Source organism: Hoplias malabaricus, chromosome 2, assembly GCF_029633855.1.
Source record: "Hoplias malabaricus isolate fHopMal1 chromosome 2, fHopMal1.hap1, whole genome shotgun sequence".
Lineage (NCBI taxonomy): Eukaryota > Metazoa > Chordata > Actinopteri > Characiformes > Erythrinidae > Hoplias > Hoplias malabaricus.
The window spans coordinates 22065502-22086342 of NC_089801.1; the positions used below are offsets into that span (position 1 = coordinate 22065502).

A 20841-nucleotide genomic window follows, 5' to 3' on the forward strand; every position below is an offset into this window, starting at 1 on the left:
ACCCATTCAAATGAATGGAGGGATTTTGACGGAGGGATAGAAAGGGAAGGATGAGTGCAAGAGGTCCGAAAACGGACATGATGGGTCCCGGGATGAAAAGCGGAATAATAAGAATACTGAAAAATAGAAGAACAATAAAAAAGTTTTAAGTGGTTACATATCGCTACATTGAAGACGTGACAACTGGCTGGAGGAGTAACACAGGCACTGGCTGTATGACGGGGGGTGGGTGGAATAATGGAGAGTAGGCGGGTGGGGAGACGAAGCGTAGATATGGCTTAACTTAGCATGAATTTCGATGTCTGTTATTTACACTAATGCCAAATTGCTAAAGCTACAATTTGCTAATCTTAAAAGCTCACTCAAGTCTGGGTGCGCTGGGAGACTTGCCTGTTGGGGTCAGTGGCCATTTCCAGCCGCCGGCTCGGCAGATGCTCGGGTTTGTTTCTAGAGTCATGGTTCATTGGTGGAGGCAAAAAATATTCAAATGCTCGGTTCGTATCTTGGAAAGTTCGTTAGTATAGGCTTTCGTTAGTAGAGGTTCCACTGTATTGGGACTTTGAATATCCTACCCACATCAACCTTCAGGTTTGTTGAGAGACTGAAGTAAACATAGTCTAAAGACGCAGGGGTTGTGTAAATTCAGTCGGTATACTTTGGCCGTTGATGGAAAGCCGGAAATTAGATAAAGAATGTAAGAAAAATTAAAGCAGGAAACAGTTAACCAACTTTAATTTTTTTAAATGTAAAAAAGGAAACTTAGAACCAATTTCTGATTTGAAAATAGAAAAGAAAATTGCCAAGAAATAAACAGGAAAATTGTCAGTTTCCAAAAAATTCAATACTCTGTGAATGATTCAGAGAGTCGAAATAATGGGAGTCGACTCAGTGACTTGGTTCGCGTGAGCGTTCTAACTGTGCATTTTGAACTTGGACAGAACGCTGCATCTTTTACGTCTTAAACTGTGGAGAATATTTTTAAATGTTTCACATTGACTCTGTCCATGTTTATGACTCTGGCGCTCTCCTGGTTAAAACAAAACTGTGTGAACAGTGAGAGTCAAGTGAACACCCATTTTTCAAATTAAACCAGATATACAAAAGGAACTGAGCACGTTTACTGAGCAGAGGCGGAGCATAGTGTAAACAAACATACACCCACCCTCTTTCCTTCTGGCCCAGTTCTGTTTCTGTGATTTACAGGAGCTTGTAAATTTAGTGTTAGAGCCCGAAGGTTCGTTCCCCATAATGAAATACAGATACTCCCTCTTTTCTGTATCTTTGCTGCTAAGTGGGATTCACATAATTCTCGGTGGCAACATTCTTGTTCTTCCTGGTGAATATAGCCACTGGTACAACATGCGTGTAGTCGTGGAGGGGCTGGTGGCTCGGAATCACAACGTGACGGTCCTTGTGCACACATCTTCACCCTCGGTCAAGTACTCACAAAAGGAGAACTTCAAATACGTTCTTTTTAATATCGACATGGACCAAGAAGAGGCACTGAACGTGTGGCAAACCTTCATTACAACGAGTATGCTTCAGACCGCCAGTGGGATTAAGGCCTGGACAATGTTTTGGAGTATGATGTCTAGATTCACTCATTTAATTTAGGTGATATGTCAGGGAATGCTCCTGAACAAACAGCTTATTGCTTCCCTCAGGGAATCGCACTTTGACGTGGTTCTGTACGATCCCATGATGCCGTGTGGGGATCTACCTGAAGATACAAAGATTTTAAGTATATTTACAACAGTGCACATGGTAGTTAAATTTTATTGTTCCAGTTCTGTGTCAAAGTTGGAGTTTGTTCACATCTAATCATACAGCATTCTGGTGGATTGTGACCAGAGTGAGTTCCACAGGTCAGGAGATAACATCGCCAACTCCTGAGGCCCCTTTCCCATGGTCATTATGAACAGCTTGTGATAATGAACTCCAAAGACATGCTGTTTTATAAGCACAGGTGCTTTTCTTCTCATACTGATTCATTAAAGATGTTATGTTCATCTGCAGTTTTATAAAGTTTCACTTACCAGGTAAATGCAGTGAAAAAGGAATCACACCATCAGTCTGTAGTCGAAAGCCCTAGGGTTTTTTCAAACCCATAAAGCAAACAAACATGTCCCGCCCTGTTTCCTTTGTCCCAGTTCAGTGGAGCCTCAGTCAGAGTTCAGGGATTGGGTTTACAGGCGCTTGTGAAGTTGATAGTAGAAGCAGGAGTTAGACCAGCTCTCTGTTTATTTTAGAAAATGATGTACAGATATTTCCTCCCGTTGGTCGTTTTGCTGCTAAGTGGGACTCATGTAACTCTCAGTGGTAACATTCTGATGATTCCTGGGGAATTCAGCCACTGGCACAACATGCGTGTACTTGTAGGTGCGCTGATGGCTCGGAATCACAATGTGACGGTGCTTGTGCCCACTGCTTCACCTTCGATCAACTTCTCACAAAAGGAGAATTTCACATACATTGTTTTTAAAATCAACATGGAAAAACAAGAAGCAGAGGCCATGTGGCAGAACTTCATCAACACTTGGATGAATCAGACCCTCACCAGTTTTCAGACTTTTTCCTTGTTTTGGAGCATGATGTCGGATGTTAAACATTTTTTTTGAGGCATCATGTGAGGGAATGCTCCTCAACCAACAGCTCTTAGCTTCACTAAGGGAATCGCACTTTGACGTAGTTGTCTATGATCCTGTGATGCCATGCAGTGATCTTTTGGCAGAGACCCTTGGTCTGCCTCATGTGGTGTCCCTTCGGCTCACAATGGCATACAATTCTGAAAGACTGTGTGGTCAGTTGCCTGTCCCACCATCGTATGTGCCTGCTATTGCTGCTCAAGGCCATCTTACGGATCACATGAATTTCTTAGAGCGGTTAAAGAATATGCTGTTATACATTGCTCACACTGCCTTATTTAAAGTGCAGCAGATTCTCTTGTTAGATGCGTTTCTCACCAAAATATCAGGTAAGAAAACACTGATTTGTTTTTTCATATATATTTGTTTTTTTTTTTGTTCTATACATGTGGCTGGAAAATGTTGCACTTCAGCTGTACATTAGTAAATAATTTGTAATTAGTTGATCTTAAAGTATGCTCAACAATATAGTTCAAGATGTCTTCATCCCTCTTTTCTTTTATTATTAATTGGTATTAATTGGTTTTTAATGACTCCGAAGACCTACTGGTGGTTTCAGGCTTTGGTTCCAGTAATATTCATGTTCTCTGCTTCATAACTTTCATATTTTATAAAATATATGAAAGATGAAGGTGTCATGTATAAGCTGTTCTTTAAATGGTGTTTATGTAATAAATCTGTTTTTCTTCAGTGCATTACACAATCTTTTTTCACTGTTATTGTTTGCTTGAGGATGCCAAAACTGTAAACTGTACACAACAAAAGTGTAAAAAACAAACAAAAAATATGATAAAATCATTCCTTTTCACTGTAATAATCATATAATTTCTATAATAAGGGGATTTGGGCTGTGCATATCTCCTGCTTATAGTTCTGCAGGCAGCATTTTCTGATACACTACTATTTAGCTTCTCAGACTATATTACTGTTTTATTTAAGCAGATGTGCGTATAAAGTACACTATGGCAGCACATTTTGACAGCACATCTGAAACTAGCCAGAGGCTAACAAGTAAATTATGCAGGAAGCTGATCTGAAGACTAATCTCCTGTACCTAACAGGCAAACCCACATCTCTGTGTGACACTATGGGAAAAGCTGATATCTGGTTAATCAGAACTTATTAGGACTTTGAATATCCCAGACCATTCCTGCCGAACTTCAAATTTGTTGGGGGACTTCACTGCAAGCCTGCAAAGCCACTTCCAAAAGTAAGACTATTGTTCAATGATTCAGGGCTCTTTTGAATGTTTGCATGCTGGAGTTCTGTAATGATATATAACAGGACAGTTACTCCACATATAAAGTTTAAGGCCTGATATGTTCTTACTATCTTGATCTCAGTCGTACAGAGTTGGTCTACCGTTACTACACTGAGCAAACAAGCAAAACACTAGGCATCTACATTTTCTCCTTCAGAAACCCAGCACAGATGGTGATACACATCTCAAGCTAGGTGTTTCATTGTATAACTAGTATATATCTGTGTTTTTGTTTTCTTTTTTTGTTTTGTAGGAGATGGAGGTAGTTTGTTCAGAGCTCAGGGGATGATGGCATTGTGGTGTTTTCACTGGGCTCCATGGTGAAGAACCTCACCAAAGTAAGAGCCAACACCATTGCTTCAGCTCTCGCACAGATCCCACAAAAGGTCTGATTTAGAAAAAATATAACGTTTCAGGCTAAAATATAAAAAGCTTTAGTAATTGTAGTATTTCATCTTCAAAATCCCCATGTTTATTTACAGATCTTGTGGCGGTACGCAGGAGAGAAACCAGATACACTCGCCTCTAACACAAAAATCTATGACTGGATTCCCCAGAATGACCTGCTCGGTAAATGATAGTTTTGATGTGTGAATGTATACAAAGGCCCAATCAATAAGTTAGCAACACTGCTACAACATTACCATACAGATAGGACCTATAAATGTGGATAAGAAATAGAATGAATATTTGATGTTAAACTCTCAGTCAAGAGTGTCCTTAGCATGAGATCTACAGGAGTTGGACAATGAAACTGATACACCTGGTTTTAGACCACAATAGGTTATTAGTATGGTGTAGGGCCTCTTTTTGCGGCCAATACAGCGTCAGTTCGTCTTGGGAATGACATATACAAGTCCTGCACAGTGGTCAGAGGGATTATAAGCCATTCTTCTTGCAGGATAGTGGCCCGGTCACTACGTGATGCTGGTGGAGGAAAACGTTTCCTGACTCGCTCCTCCAAAACACCCCAAAGTGGCTCAATAAAATTTAGATCTGGTGACTGTGCAGGCCATGGGAGATGTTCAGCTTCACTTTCATGTTCATCAAACCAATCTTTCACCAGTCTTGCTGTGTGTATTGGTGCATTGTCATCCTGATACACGGTACCGCCTTCAGGATACAATGTTTGAACCATTGGATGCACATGGTCTTACTGGTGCAATGTGCAATTAATGAAGATTGGCCACCAGGCTGGTCCAATTTAGCCATGAAACCTCCCACACTAAAATGACAGGTGTTTCAGTTTAATTGTCTAACCCCTGTACCTGCGATATGGGATTTACCTTCTAAAGCATTTAAATGCAGATAAACTACTGGGATTTTAATATTAGACTATTTTATGGCATTTTATGATATACATCAGTTGACCTGTGTTTTAGTGAATGGTCTCAAATATGCACTAATGACTCATATGTAATAGGACACACTAAAACCAAGGCCTTCATCACTCATGGTGGGACAAATGGAATCTATGAAGCTATTTACCATGGTGTTCCAATGGTGGGCCTCCCTCTGTTTGGTGACCAGCCCGACAACCTCCTCCACATGAAAACCAAAGGAGCCGCTGTTATGCTCGACTTCAACAAACTACAGACCAAAGACCTGAAGGAGGCTATCACTGAAGTTGTTAACAATCCGTCGTAAGTTGATGTGTTTTTTATATGCCTTAACATGGAGATGAAGTTAAGCATTGTTAGAAATTGGCATTGAAGAGTCAGGAGACTGGAGTTCGGCGGTTTGACAGGAGCTTATTTACACATACACAGGATCATGTATGAGTACAACTGTGTGACAGTATTCTATCTCAGGATGATCTGAAGTTTGGAAACTGGAGGTTTGGAGGTTTCCTCACGTGCATGCAGAAAAGCACGGGCACAGCTTGGTCATCAGTTTGTCACCAGTTCAGTCTATAGCCAGTTAATTCTGTACCCAATTCAGTCTGTTCTCAGTCCAGTCTGTGACTGTTGCCATTCCAGTCTGTTCCCGATCCAGTCCAACACCAAATATTTTAGAAGGGCCTTATATACATTATATACATATATTGGAGAAATGGGGGAAGGGAAGAAGAAGAGTTTGAGGTGGGGTAAGAATGAAAAGGAGGTGTGAGACAGGAAGGGGGGGAAAGGTGAGAGAAAATGGAAATCAGGGGAGGGATAGGAGGAAGAATAGGGGTGAGAGGAGGGGTAGGTGTGATAAGGGTGATGGTCAAGGAAAGAAGGAGCTAAGCTAGAACAAGAGGTGTGAGGGGGAGGGGTATGATGAAAGACAGTTTCTCTCAGCGTGGACCGTGGAGAATTTGCCATCTTTAACTTAACAACTGTATGTTCTTTATGTTAAAAGCAAATGAGCCAGGTGTTATGGTAAATAATGTTTGCAAAATATCTGGAGAAACAAAAATATTAGAGAACAATTCAGAACTTTGATTAGTAGTGTATTAGTAGTGACCTTTTTTGATGCAGTAGTTTCATCAGCCATCTTCTATGGAGTGGTCTGCTGGGGCAGCAATATCTCTGCCACAGACAGGAGGAGACTGGACAAACTCATTCAGAGGTCCCACTCTCTCCTGGGAAGCCCCTAGACCCAGTGCAAGTGGTGGGAGAAAGGAGAATGCTAACCAAGTTAACATCCATGCTGGAGAATGACTCTCACCCCCTGCATGAGACTCTGACAGCACTGGGCAGTTCCTTCAGTGTCTGACTGCTTCACCCCAAGAGTGTGAAAGAACCACTCACATCTATCTACACTGACACTTTACTTACACTAAGAATAAACAACGTACGTTTATTTCAATGATGCATACATTGTGCAATATTTAGGACTAATACAATATTGTGATATTCTACAATATAACGTGCAGTTTTTCAATCTATCTACCAATGTGCATTATTTCCATGTACAATAGTCATGTTCATTCATTGTAAATATTCTTCAGAACTTGTGATATTTCTATTTTTTTATTATAATTTATAACCATTATTTATGTTTATATTAATTACTACGTTTTTCTTTGTTTTCTTTTTATTACTGAGTACTTTACTGCCCCTTTGCTGCTGTAACACTGTGAATTTACCCCCTGTGCAACTAATAAAGGATTATCTTATCTTAGTTTATTAATTGGTTACATTTAATAGAGAAAACATTGGCTCTGTGCTTTTAAAAATCCTAAAAAATGTAGATAAAAAAATACAAAAGACTTATTCCTTATTTTATGGAAAAAGGTTGGTTAGCAGTTGTTTGTGGTGACAACTGGTGACAAAATATAAATGTTATAAATATGTTCATTACACTTTCTATTGCAATCTTGCAGCTTCTCTTGGTTATTTTCTGACTGGAATGTTGTTGAAAACTAATACAGTTCTTGATAATGTATTAAAAATATTTGATGAGATGAAATAAGAATCCCTCATAAAACTGCATAAAACATGTCACTACTACTGAGGCAAAATGCACCCAAATTGCACCTTAACCTGGTGCAGGAACTTAGGGCGTGAGGGCATCTCCCCTGATCTGACCTAGATATTTTTTCATTTATATTTCAATATATTTAATTTCTTCTCCTAGGTATAAATGCATCATGAAGCTTTCCCGAATTCACCACGACCAGCCCATGAAGCCTCTGGATCAAGCCGTCTACTGGATTGAGTTTGTGATGCGCAACAAAGGAGCCAAGCACCTGAGGGTGGAAGCCCATAACCTCACATGGTACCAGTACCACTGCCTGGACGTCGCTGCCTTTCTGCTCTCCGTAGTCGCTCTGGTCACGTTCATCTTTGTGAAGACCTGTGCTTGGCTCTTCCGTAAATGCTGTAGAAGGACATCAAAAGGAAAAAAGAGCAAAAAAGAGTAGTTCCTATAGTGCAGATTGTTGTATTAATGATTACTGTGATGTTTCTACAGGACTTTAAAAACCAGAATGTACTGTCACATTAAACTGTTCATTCCATTTTTTTCCTTTGTAAGTGTATGAGCCAGTCAACTTAAAACCTCAGATAAATCAAACGTGTGTTTAATGATTTTTGTTAATTTGTTTAATTAAATTTTGAATGAAATAAATTTTTTATTGTTTGATTGTTACACATATTCTATTTTTATTTCTTTGAAGCATTCCTCATGTATGTTATTAATCATCCAGTGAATCTAAATTTTTAATTAAAAAATACTGGATTTCTATCTGAAGTATAAGTTTAAATGAAGCTGGAATAAAGAATCCAGTAAAGGTACAAAATAATAAATTATCTAAATAAATAAAATTAGTTTATCATTTGAGAGACTGAATAGACACAATATATATAAATATTCAAAGCGAGTAATACAGAAAATCTAATTTGTGCATATATCTCCAGAATTATAATCATATTAAATGTAAACTAACACTCACTCTTAAAATCTCAGTTTATTATGAAGTTGGCATTTCTTATTTAGTTACATGTTTTCTCTTTGTTTTTATTACGTCTATGTCCGTGGTAAGATTTAATGCCATTCATTATATCATTTAAAATAAAGAATTCTTACTTGTTCATAATCTGTTAAAATTTTACTTTTGCCGCATTATGCCATCATGCACCAGTCTACAAAATATGGAAAATAACAGAACAATTAATACATCACAGGTCTGTCTGAAACACAAAAGCCTGTTTTATATAATAGCATCCTAATATTTTACATGCTAAAATATGTTACATTTTTTTATTTTTCCCTAGCTTTTTATATTTGCATTATAAATTATTATATATTTATACTTAATTAATCATTACAGAATATCACTTTTTGTTCACTGTTTTTAAAATACTGGTTAAAAATATAAAAAGTAAATCTAACACACAATATTAACATTAACAAAATAGTTAAATTAATCAGTATATATATATATATATTTGGATTCAAGAACTTTTTGTGATGTAGATTTGAGGCATTTAAAACCATCTCCAAAAATCAGATGTTTAACCATATTAACATACACGTTGTTGTTTATACACTAGAAGAGTGTACGTGTTTATCTTCAATCTGGCAACCCCGTTGCTGCCCGCAGTAGGAGGAGGTGCTCCAGCCATTTTAGACGAGGGCACGGTTAGGCAGCAACAAAGAGCGTTCTGCGTGTAGTAAGTTAAATTACTTTAATTGTTTAAGTGTAGGTCGCTCCTCGTCTAGAAAATAAAGACACTAGACGAGGAGAAACAACGAGGAAGGCGAAAGTTTCCGTTAAAAAGAGGAAAGAGCCGAAAATGGCCGTCGACAGAAGAGACGACAAAGGTACAGAAACCCCTATTAGCGCCGTTGTTCGCCAGCTTCTTACTCGAATTCTCCGTTCCACCTTAACTAGCACTGCAGTTCTGCGGAAGCTGTACATCAGTTACATGCTACTAGTGCGCTGTTTAAGGTGGAACGAGGAATTAGAACATGAAGCTAACTCAACAGCCATTGTCTACTCGGTTTGTTTTTATGGATCATTTTAATGTTATCTACTAACACTACAGCGTTGGATATGTAATATCTAAGTTAGTATGATTTCTTTTAAAGGTATATTTTACATGTTAATAACGTTAATGTAATGTGTACTGTAAATCGTGTTGTTTGGTCGTTTACACGAAGTGGTTATAACAAGCGTTAACAGGCCTAATAAAATCCAAATTTCCCCTTCCCATTTCCTTGAGAGCTTGAAGTCGTTCGTTTACCGAAGTTAAAACAGAAACTAACTGTCCTCATATGAAAACTAAGTTTAAAAAAAGTCAGGTTTTATAATAGTTGATTTTGTGATGTCACAAGAATCAGCATATTTAGCGTTATATCTCTGAAGACTAGAGCCATTTAACCCCGCCCACTTCACATTGGCGTTATACGAAGTATTTCACTCATTATAAACGCAATATCATGACAGTGCAGTGAATGCACAGTAACTGAAAAGGCTGGTTATTTTTGTCAGGTAATGGTCATATGGTTGTATAAAGTTAATTTTGACCGTTATTTTTTGTGTATTAAACCTACACAAATATAAAAAAGAATATAAGATACTCTTGTCTAGAGCAGCTCTAGATTTTCACTAACATAAAAATGATTCTTTTAGATGGAGAGCTTAATGTTCTTGAAGACATATTAACTGATGCGCCAGACCAAGATGATGAGCTGTACAACCCAGAAAGGGAACACAGCGTTAATGAAAAGAAAGGTATTTCTATTTTTTTATGGTGTCAGATATTGGGAAGAACAACATTATGAAGGTAGTTCATGTTGTGTGAGACTGTATATTTGCTTTTTCCTACCTTTAAGGGTCCAAAAGGAAAAATGAACGTGGCGAGAGCCATGACACAAAGCGTCTTAGGTCTACAGGCCACTCAGCCAGACAGCCAGTTAAAAGGTCAGCAACTTCCACAGGAGCCAATGGGAAAAAGGTCACCAGTTTGAGAGGAAGACATCCGCCCGAAGACTTCTATGATGACCGAAAGAACCATTCTGGCAGAGGAGGAATGTCCAGGGCTGATCTGTCCAAAGGACACAATGAGAAACCTCTGAACCGCAGCAGAGACCAACAGAGGAGGATCAAACCACTAATGCCAGAACTGAATGAGGTATGTGACGCAGTGAACCATGTAGATGTGGTCAGATCTTTTTAAAAAGAACATCAGCAGCATTGTACCCTGTATTATAGGTTCCTAACTGGACTCCTGTTTTTGTATTCTGTTATTTTTTATTGAGCTGGGTTTTTAAACCTATGGTGAAATCACAGATTATATGTAATTGCAAGTGTTCTTGTTTGTCATAAAATAATGCCAGTTTACCTCTATATCAGATGAGGTTGTTGACTTATTATGTGAATAACCGTGTTATAAATGTAAGTGGTTACATAAATCAGTGCAGTGATAAAATAACTGACAGATTCATAGATTAGCAGAACAATTGTTAGTTCTGAAGTTGTATTACATACTGTAATTTGTACAAATTAACAAGGAAGCAGTCTGTAGTTTGAAAATATCCTTGTGCCATTAACTAAGGCAATGAATTTTGACCCTTCTGCATCAAATTTCTTTTATTTTTATTTATTTTTTTCTTTTTAACAAAGAATACATGTCTGTGTTTTCAGAAGCTGCGGAGAACCAGTGAGGGCAGTGTGGATAGGGCCAGTCGCTCCTCCAAAGAAGAAGCCCGATCTGAGGAATACGCCTCAGAACAGGAGACGGGCAGTTCTGTGGGTTCCTCTGAGGGCAACCGCTCCGACGTGGAGGATGAAGATGTGATGGACGAGGACGAAGAAGGAGAGAAGGATGATGATGATGAAGAGGAGGAAGAGGAAGTGGAAGAGGAGGAGGAAGAAGTGGAAGAAGAGGAAGTGGAGGAGTATGAGCTGGAGGACGGTGACCAGCGGGAAGGGAACGAACAGAATGACTATGATACACGCAGCGAAGCCAGTGACTCGCGGTCAGAGTCTGTCTCTTTCTCGGATGGAGAGTCTGTACATTCTGCATCGGGATCCGACGCTTCAGGTAAGCTGCAGTCTTCTTCTGTGACTCTGCTTATCTCCAGTCAAGGAGTGGGGTGGTTAATGGCATAGATTCAGAGAACTCGGTTATTAACCAGTGCCAAGGATAACTCTTTAAATACAAGTGGTCTGGTAATAGATACTGCAAAAATTAAATTTAAAACTAATGGCGTATTTTGCATGGACATTTTTAAGTTCCTTAAGTTCCTGAAATCATTTAAGGGAATTTGATAATTGACATGTATTCGTTCAGTGTGGTCTGATGTGAATTGCTGAAGCTGATTTTTATAGATTTTCAATAGTGTTATTTTTCCACGGTATATATAGTTAGACCCTAATTTCAAATAAGGGAGGGCTCTTAAAGTAGGAAATAATATATACCTCTAAATTATTATCCATAAGGCCACAGACATCAGCTGAAAGTTCTGCTGAACTTTGTGTAAACAAAGAACATAGTCTTGGATTTTTCTGACTGCATTTGGCACTTTTATTTGTGGGCACCACAGCTACAGACCGTGTTCAATTAAAAACACCAGCACAAATAAGAAACAGGACTTGATGCGTTTGGTAAGTTGCATACATTTGAAGAAGTAGGAAGTTGAACCCTGCTGTAATGTTTTGGCTGTAACTGTCCCGTGTTGTCTGAAGTTTTCACTATGGGTCGCTACCTGGATGTTCACGGAAAGCAGAGCTAGGAGTCATTTAGAGCAGTCCTTTATTTATATATAACAAAGTTGGCCAATCTAATGGAAGGGACGTGTTCTCCCGTTTACTGTTCAGATGAGGAAAGAAAAGAGAAGAAGCACGCTAGAGGGATATCACCAATCGTTTTTGATAGAAGTGGAAGCTCAGCTTCAGAATCATACACAGGTATTAATTAATCCGCAACAATTCAATATATGTATATAAATAATTTATATACTAATTCATGACACTAATTATTCTTGGAAGACATATGACTTTGTGTCACATGACTATGTCTGTGTAAGCTGACCTGTTTCTGCCCTGCTATTCAGGGACTATATTCAAACAGATGTTTTAGATAATTTTTAATCAATTTAATAATCTCTCAAATACAAGACCATATCAGAGATATTTTAGTCAACACAGTCAACCAGAAAGACAGAGTTGCTTATTTCTGAAACATGAAAAAGTAGGCATAGGTTTTGTCAGTAGAGCTGAAGTATAGGTCAGCCTGGTCATTCAGTGGCAGAGCAGGTCAGATTACAGGTAGATGAATGAACACAATCACGTCATTGCACACCCGTTGGCTACCTAGCATAGTGTCGATTTCCAACAACCAATTACTGTATAATGTTTTGCATTGTGGTGTCATTAAAAAAAGTGCGTCTATTTCTAAGGATTTTGAAATCGTCTATGAAGATTCAGTGTCACATTTTTTTCTGTTATAGAGAAATGTGGGGAGCTGCATTTTATGCATAAATAATGCATAATCATGTAAACCAGCTGAAATTTGTTTTTTGTTTTTTTTTTTAGTAATTTTGACAGTAAGGGGTATATTTATTAAGTATACATGACTTTAAGTCATGGTAGACCTCAGTAAACCGAACAAGATTGAAAGTTGTCAAATGGTAAATTAAATTTGATTTGCATGGTTTAGGGATTCTAGCCTTCCCATGTTGTCTTTAATAAGCTTCTGTATTTAACTGAAGTTAAAGCATTGGACTTTGCTAATAAGGCTTTTGTGGCCATTTTTTAAATGAATCATGGTTTCGTTTCATCACTGTCATACCACAGTATAAAGCATAATGTTTTTTTTTTCTTTCAGGGTCTGAGAAGAAGCATGAGAAGTTGCCCTCCTCAGTCCGAGCTGTGAGGAAAGGTAAGTAATGCTCTCAAAAATGCCCAGAAAACTGTGACTTGCAATAGAAAAATATTTTATCTTTGAGGTTTCTTCCTAATATTAGATCAAACCAGCAAGCTGAAGTACATCCTGAGGGAGGCCAGGTTCTTTCTGATAAAGAGCAACAACCACGAGAATGTTTCTTTGGCTAAAGCAAAGGTATAAAGTTTTGCACATTTCATACTGTTGATGCAAGCATATACACTATCATAAATAAATAATCAGAACTAGCTGTGTACAGGGGATTTGTATTGGCATGCGTCATGACTATCAATGAACAGTTTAAATGGTGTCTTTTTTTTATTATTATTTTTTTTTATTTAGGGAGTATGGTCCACTCTCCCTGTGAATGAGAGGAAGCTAAATGCTGCATTTCGTTCAGCAAGAAGTGTTATCCTCATTTTCTCTGTAAGAGAAAGTGGGAAGTTTCAAGGTAAGACAGCTGTGACCAGACTTATCTTATGGTATGTAAATACTCTTTTAGGAAAGCATTATTGTGCTTTCAATAATAGCCATATATTTGATTGAAACTGCATATAGTGATGAAATCTGCACGTAAACCATTATTATTTTTTTAAGAATTTCAGTGGCCACTGTTAATTTGGATTGTGTTGTCAGGTCTAGTGGTTGTATTTAATATTTTATCATGGCTGTTCCTTCTTTAGCATTATGTCCCTTTTGTGTTCATGTCAGGTTTTGCTCGGCTTTCTTCTGAGTCTCATCACGGAGGTTCTCCCATTCACTGGGTCCTGCCTGCAGGCATGAACGCAAAGATGCTTGGAGGAGTCTTCAAAATCGACTGGATATGCAGGTACTACTTTTTTTATACTTGCGCATTGCAGCACATATTTAACATGCAGGTCATGTAGAGTAGACGTAATTACTTGCACCTTCCGCCTGTTTTATTTAGAAATTAACATTCATATTCATGTTCCTTTACAGGAGGGAGTTACCATTCACGAAAACAGCACACCTTGCCAACTCCTGGAATGAGCACAAGCCTGTGAAAATTGGACGTGATGGACAGGTTAGCATTTGACCTGTGAAACCATTCTTATTTGCTATGTTACAGGTGTCTTTGAATATTATACCAAAATCCTTTTCTTTTTTTTTTTCCAATATCAATATATTATTGCCAATTTTTACAATTTTATTTGTGCTACGTTAAAGGAAGGAAATTCCAGGACTTCCTAAGATGCTATAGTAATTATGCAGGTACATGTTATTGTAAACAAAAAGTTATATTTCCATAATTTAGTTCATCAAGGCATATCAACTGGTTTGAAGTTAAAATTAGTTATAGTTAGATACTGAAAACACCTGCAGCGGTACCTTATAGACCTAAATTGTGTGTGTATATTACACATTTAATTAATGGTACCAAAATGTTTAATTCTGTGAAAAGCATCAAACTTTGAGTAAGGTAAGACATTTCAGAATGGTATCTGTGCAGAACATTATACCAGGATAATAATAAATATGAAGTGATTGTACTGTAGAAGTGGCCGTGCCTTGTGCATTTTTACAAACGTTCTCTTTCTTTCTTTATTGTTTGCACCTCTGTCACCTACCTGGACGGGTGCTGACTGCAGGAAATCGAGCCGGAGTGCGGGACGCAGCTGTGCATGCTCTTCCCTCCAGATGAGAGCATTGACTTGTATCAGGTTATTCACAAAATGCGCCACAAGAGGAGGATGCACTCAGAACCTCGCTCCCGGGGTCGCCCCCCACACAGAGAGCCTGCCCCTCGAGACCTGGGAAGGTTAGAAATGTTCTTTGGACTGCTAGTGCGCTCATGTGTCCCAGTCACGTGAGGGCACAAAGGAAGCCTGTTTAGTTTCCTTCCTACTCTTCTTCATCCTTGCGGCCTCAGAGAAGAGCCTCGAAACGAGCCAGCCGGAGCTTACCAGAGCTGCAGCCCACACATCCAACTGGCGTTTTTTCTGTTGTTGCTGTTAATGTTCATGGTGATGTGTAATTTTAAAACCAACATAAGAACTCAGAGCGTAATATAATCATTACTGAATGAATGCACGGCAGTTTTAAGTTCCCACTGTAACTCCTCATTCACTTTAGCCTGCCAATAGTTATTTGTTTTGTAGCGGCAGTAATGAGGTGCATTCTCTTTGTAGATGAGTCTGTGTTTAAATTTGTTCCCAAAGCCTTTTCTTTCAGGAATATCCAAGGGGGATAGACACAGTCATATATGGGACTCTATTAAAAGGAGCCATAATATGTAAGCAGAAGATGACGCATCCATTTGAGAGGCAGAAAGCGTTGGTTGTTTAAACAAAAATGCTTTCAAGAGGAGCATATTTTGGGACTTTTTCACTGGTTGTCCTGCCCTGTCCAAAACAAAAAAGCATGATCTTTTGAATGCCAATAGATGTGAGCAAAGTGTAGTGAAAAGAGTAAGAAAGAAGTGAAAAATGAGAGCCAGGGAGGGAGGAAAACCAATTGTATTCTTCTACCGACTGCTGGAGAGGGATAGGCCAGTTCAATGTTTTTGCACATCTGTCGCTACATCATGTTTGCAGTGCCTATGGACTCAAAAGATGCCAGGGACTCTCCCTTAGGGCACTGCTGTATATGAACTGTTGCTGCTCACAAAATGGTCCCAGAAAAGCGGGGTATTAACTCAAGCAGAAGGAAAAACAAATGGTCCCCTCCCCAATAAAAGGACTGAACAAAAAAAAATCATCACAACACAAGCATTATAAGGAGGTTTCATGGTTTGCAGTTTTTGCCCCACTTCCCAAACCCTTACTGAAGGACTGTGGATGTTGTCGTGATGACAAATACCCCCCCTCCCCATTCCCTGTCCCCTTTGTTTAGAGTGCTCCTCCCCTGGAGTCTCCCACCTGGTGGTAGGTAGACAGACGGTCATGTTCAAATCAACTGTGATGGACTGAGCTGGTTTAAGGTAGCAGGAAACCCCGCCTCCACTTCACCACCCCCTCCCTCACACATGTTTCGCAGAGGCTTCCATGGACTGTGTACCCCAAGAGAAGCATTTAAAAAAAAAAAAAAACACTGGGAGGGGGGTTTCACCTTGTGGTTTATTTCCAGGGGCTGGAGCTCCTCTTTGTCTTTTTTTTTTTTTTTTTTTCCGTATGATTTCAAAAATAATGGACTGCACCACACCCTATCGTCCCCCCCTTCTTCCGCCTTACCAGGCCGAAACCCTGTAAAATGTTGTTTGTGGCTGTGTACGGCTAAAGCGTAAGCTGGACTGTTGTATGAACTTTTGCTATCATAAGTATTTGACATCGTTAACAGTCACAAAACTACAAGAAAGCGGTATGTCACACTTTCAAACAGAATATTTGTTACATTTTTTATTTCCTTTCCCTTTAGTTTTTGTTTTGGTTATGACTTTTTGGTGGCTTGAGAACCCAGGTTATCATAATGTTATATTACTGCTTTGTAATAGAAACCCTAAATTTAGGATTTAAAAGTGGGACCATGTTAAAAAAAAAAAAAACGAAAAAAATTACATTGCAGTTCAGGTCTGTTTGGAGGGTTAGGTGATTTTTGTAGCCCAGTAGACTTCCAGTCATTTTATTTCAAAAAAGAAAAGGCTGGAAACATTACAGACAGACATGCCGAGGATAGAATATGGACCATTTTTAATAAAGAACAGGTCTTTTACTGAGACTTTGTTTTATGCGAGTAGCTTTCTGCCGTTTGCCTCATTTATTTAACTAATTGGATTTATTGGAGTAGGGAACATCCTCACATTTTAAGATAAAACCCATATATTAGTTGCAGTCTAAGTATATCTGTTGTTAAACTACCAGTCAGAGTTTGGCATTAAGGCATAGTTAGAGTTGTGCATGCATATTATAACTGTTTTTTTGCATTTAGCATTCAAGGAATGCAGCTATTATAGTAGTGTATTAAAATGTCGGTTGTGGAAAATGAATTTGAACTACAACCCTCAATGTAAACTATTTTGAGGCAAACGGCTCAGAGTAGTCAGTAAAATAGGTATCTGTGTATAGAAGCACGCTGCTTTCAGATATTTGATTTTAAATTACTGAGCTTGTTGACAATGTTAAAATGTCCAGTGTAGGGACTATTCCTGGATAATATTACAATGCAAATATTATAATGCAGAAAACTATCCTATTGCTAATGTAATACTTCCTGTTACCACTGAACATTTCTCTGGCCCCATGTTGTCTTCTGAACTGCAGACCATAGAAAAATTACACATCAGAATATTCATAGCCCAACATTTTATTTAAAGATCATGGTGTATATATAATGGAATTGATGATGAAAAGTGTTGTAGGTTTACTTTTATTAAAAATGTATCCAATTATGGCAATTTTAGTAATGAAGGGTTATGACATTTTCTCTAGCTTTTATTAGAGCTTTTCTTTTTTTAAATGAGGGACATTATATGAATCTGTTTTCATCAAGGTTTTGTACTAACATGCCTGATTCATGTAGGCGTCGTCCAGAGGAATATGATATACACAACAGGAAGCGGCCCAGGATTGACTATCCTCCTGAGTTCCCCCAGAGACCAGGTCAATATCTCTCAACCATTTCCAAACATTGTGAGAACAAAGGATTCTTTCAAGGGGAAAAACAAAGTGAATTTATATTCCCTACTATCCAGCAAGATGAATATCATGAAATTGAATAATTGTTTCTGTAAAATTGTACTTAAACATAGTTGTTTAAATACAGCTAACTACAGCAGCACTCCTAATGCATGCCAATATATATATATATATTTGAACCATCCTATTTCTAATGCTCCATCTATCATGAAAAGTAATGAAAAAGAAAAACAGAACATGCAATGTTTTTGTCTTTGTATCCTGTGGGCTTTATTTTTATTTTATTTTATTTAAATACGATTGCACTTAAATATGGTAAATATCTTCTTGCTGTTTGTTCAGGTTTTGTGCAAGACCCTCGCAACCCACCTGTGGACAGGTGTGCCTTTCATGGTCATTTAAAATCTAAATATTCACTGTCATTATTAGGAAGTTCTAGCTGGATTTTAACCTTTTGAATTTTTCTACAGGCGCTTTTCTGGAGTTAGAAGAGATGTCTTTCTCAATGGGGTGAGTATTTAGATATCACTGTTTGTAATGTGCATTTAATCAAATAAATCAGTTATTAAATCAAAGAACTGCAATTTTAATTCTAGCCTGCATTATCTTACCATTTTAATTGGCCATTTAGAGTTTATAACAATTATTTAGATGAAATATAACACTTTGTGCGGAATAGTGCCAGTGACAGAACTAAGTGAGAGTATTGCCCTAAAAATTCAGAATTAATGTCTAATCTTGTTGGTGGTCATGGTTGTTAAAACAGGACTAGGTGGTATTTCACAAAGCAGGATATCTCAGTTCTCAACTCCGTTTCCTCCCACAGTCCAAAAACACATTGGTAGGTGGCTTTGAAAATTGTCCACAGGTGTGAGTGTGTACGTAACCACTGGAATGCGTCGCCTTGTGGTGCCACTCCCAAAGCCTGGACAAATGGGGAGGGTTGTATCAGGAAGTGCATCTAAAACTGTGCCAAATCGATAATGCGCATCATTTGATCCACTGTGACGACCCCTGACGGGTGCAGCCAAAGGAATATGTTGCAATTTAAATTGCCATCACATATTGGTCAGAAAAATCCCAATTACATTTTTCCCCAAGTATTTCAGCCCTAATACGAATGCACAATCCAAAACCTAGATCACTTGGCTGTACGTAGCACTCCATATGCTTTTTATTAAAGTCTGTGCTGCTTTTTAATTATGCATGTTGTTGCAATCGGTAAATAGCACCCACATTTCTCATTTAAATACCTTTTAGTTTGTGACTGAAAACTATATTTTATTTATTTTTTATTCTTTTAGTTATGTATTTATTTTTGCAGTATTTGCAGCGAATCACTTTAATGACACCAAATCCTATAAAGTAATCACGACAAAAAGCTTGTTCATTGTTTGATTTTCTGTGTCCTCTGCAGTCTTATAATGATTATATGCGAGAATTCCATCACAATATTGGGCCTCCTCCACCATGGCAAGGAATGGTGAGTGTTGATGAATGTGAATCCTTTAGCACTTCTCTTCAGATCTGTCCTCTTTTTTTTGTTTGGTTAAAAATCTGCCTTTTATGTTCTTCTAAAGGCTCCTTACCCTGGCATAGAGCAGCCTCCCCATCACCCGTATTACCAGCACCATGCTCCACCACCCCAGACCCACCCTCCCTACTCCGGCCATCATCCTATGCCCCATGATGCTCGTTTCAGGGAGAAGAGGGTAGTCCGCTCCTTCTCATCGAGTCTGGTAATGGATCACAGGCAGCAATTAGAATTAGTGATAGTACATAGTGTGTACCCTTGGTTATTTAGGGAATATTGAACACGTCATGACCTAATAGATTATTTTATTGCTTTTTCTGTAGGTTGTTATTATTATTATTATTTATTTACTTTTGATAGCTAGACAAAAAAACCTTTTACATAGTTTTTAAAACTGAAAATGACTGACTCTTAACTGTTCATATCTTTAGCATGATTACGACATGCGCGTGGACGACTTCCTGAGACGAACACAGGCAGTGGTGAGCGGCCGGCGGAGTCGCCCAAGAGAGCGAGAACGACAGAGAGAGCGAGATCGGCCACGGGACGCACGGAGAGACAGAGAGAGAGAGCGTGGCCGAGAAAGAGACCGTGAGAGAGACCGGCTCAGAGACCGCGAAAGAGAAAAAGAGAGAGGGCGCTACCGCAGATAGAACCGCAGATATTTTTGTCCCCTCTATTTTGTTTTTTGTGTTTCGCTTTTGAGGGCACAGCCTAGCTGACCTCTGACTACTTCTGTTTGTATGAATTCTCCTCTGGAAATACTCTCTACTCCTGAAACTAGGCAAAATTGGTGTCCTGTTTTTTTTTGTAGATAATGTATTAGGTTGTCTTTATGTTGTTGTTCTTGTATAAAGCTGAGCTGTACTTTAAAAAGACGAACTGTTCCTTTCTAAGTGTTCTTTTTTAAATATGTATATTGTTTTACTGGCTCTAATAGTCGTTTGTATCATGCATGCAGTGTTTTCTACTGTGAGAACCAAAAATCCCGTCTCTTTCTAATTTCCTTTTAATCAAACAATCTTCCAGCCGCATTGCTGCATCACTGTGGCTCGCTATACTAGGAGGAGAATTAGGATTTTTTTTTTCTTTTCCGTTTTAGGACAAATCTAAGCCTTCCCTCCGTCTTCACTGTTAATCAGCGCTCTAAGGTCTCTGCCAAAAAGGTTTGAGCCCGTGCACATGTGCTAGTATTTGTTTTATGTTATTGTACATAGCTTCTGAAAGGACTGTTGAACAGGACAGTTGTGCACAGCAGTTGTCAGTAATTTTATCTGGCTTTATGTTCCAAATATTTAATTTGGGGTTTTAAAAATATATTAAAAAAAAAGCAGAAAAGCAATACCACAGTGATGGAAGGCTTAATGTTATGAAGGTCAGTAAAGCAACGTGCTGAGACATTTTTGCTTGGAAAAGTCTTTTACTGATTGATAACTTTTGTATTAAAAAAAAAATGAAGGAAAGAAAAGTTGTGGTGTTTTCATGAAAT

At 38.4% G+C, this 20841-nt stretch overlaps 1 protein-coding gene and 1 pseudogene across 2 annotated transcripts; both read left to right on the forward strand.

Annotated features, from left to right (window-relative positions):
* The first annotated feature begins 2252 nt into the window (after positions 1-2252).
* LOC136675331 (UDP-glucuronosyltransferase 2A1-like) lies at positions 2253-7912 on the forward strand (annotated as a pseudogene).
* Positions 7913-8946: 1034 nt separating this feature from the next.
* Positions 8947-20834, forward strand: ythdc1 (YTH N6-methyladenosine RNA binding protein C1). 2 transcript variants are annotated; one of them, XM_066651785.1, is made up of 17 exons: positions 8947-9159; positions 9971-10072; positions 10174-10472; positions 10985-11384; positions 12161-12250; positions 13170-13223; positions 13309-13403; positions 13569-13677; positions 13938-14055; positions 14187-14271; positions 14837-15006; positions 17703-17782; positions 18161-18197; positions 18289-18328; positions 19236-19301; positions 19399-19557; positions 19784-20834. In XM_066651785.1, exons 1-17 carry the CDS (start codon positions 9132-9134, stop codon positions 20003-20005), a joined length of 2154 nt encoding a protein of 717 aa, XP_066507882.1. In that variant the 5' UTR covers positions 8947-9131; the 3' UTR covers positions 20006-20834. The 2 variants fall into 2 exon arrangements, with proteins under 2 accessions (XP_066507882.1, XP_066507891.1); XM_066651794.1 differs by lacking the exon at positions 12161-12250.
* The last annotated feature ends 7 nt before the right edge of the window (positions 20835-20841 follow it).

Bases quoted from the DNA above. Each gene is read 5' to 3' on its own strand.
- ythdc1 (XM_066651785.1), top strand. From the start codon at position 9,132: ATGGCCGTCGACAGAAGAGACGACAAAG. The intron at 11,385-12,160 runs GTAAGCTGCAGT...TTTACTGTTCAG, and splicing joins ATCGGGATCCGACGCTTCAG to ATGAGGAAAGAAAAGAGAAG. The intron at 13,224-13,308 runs GTAAGTAATGCT...TCCTAATATTAG, and splicing joins AGTCCGAGCTGTGAGGAAAG to ATCAAACCAGCAAGCTGAAG.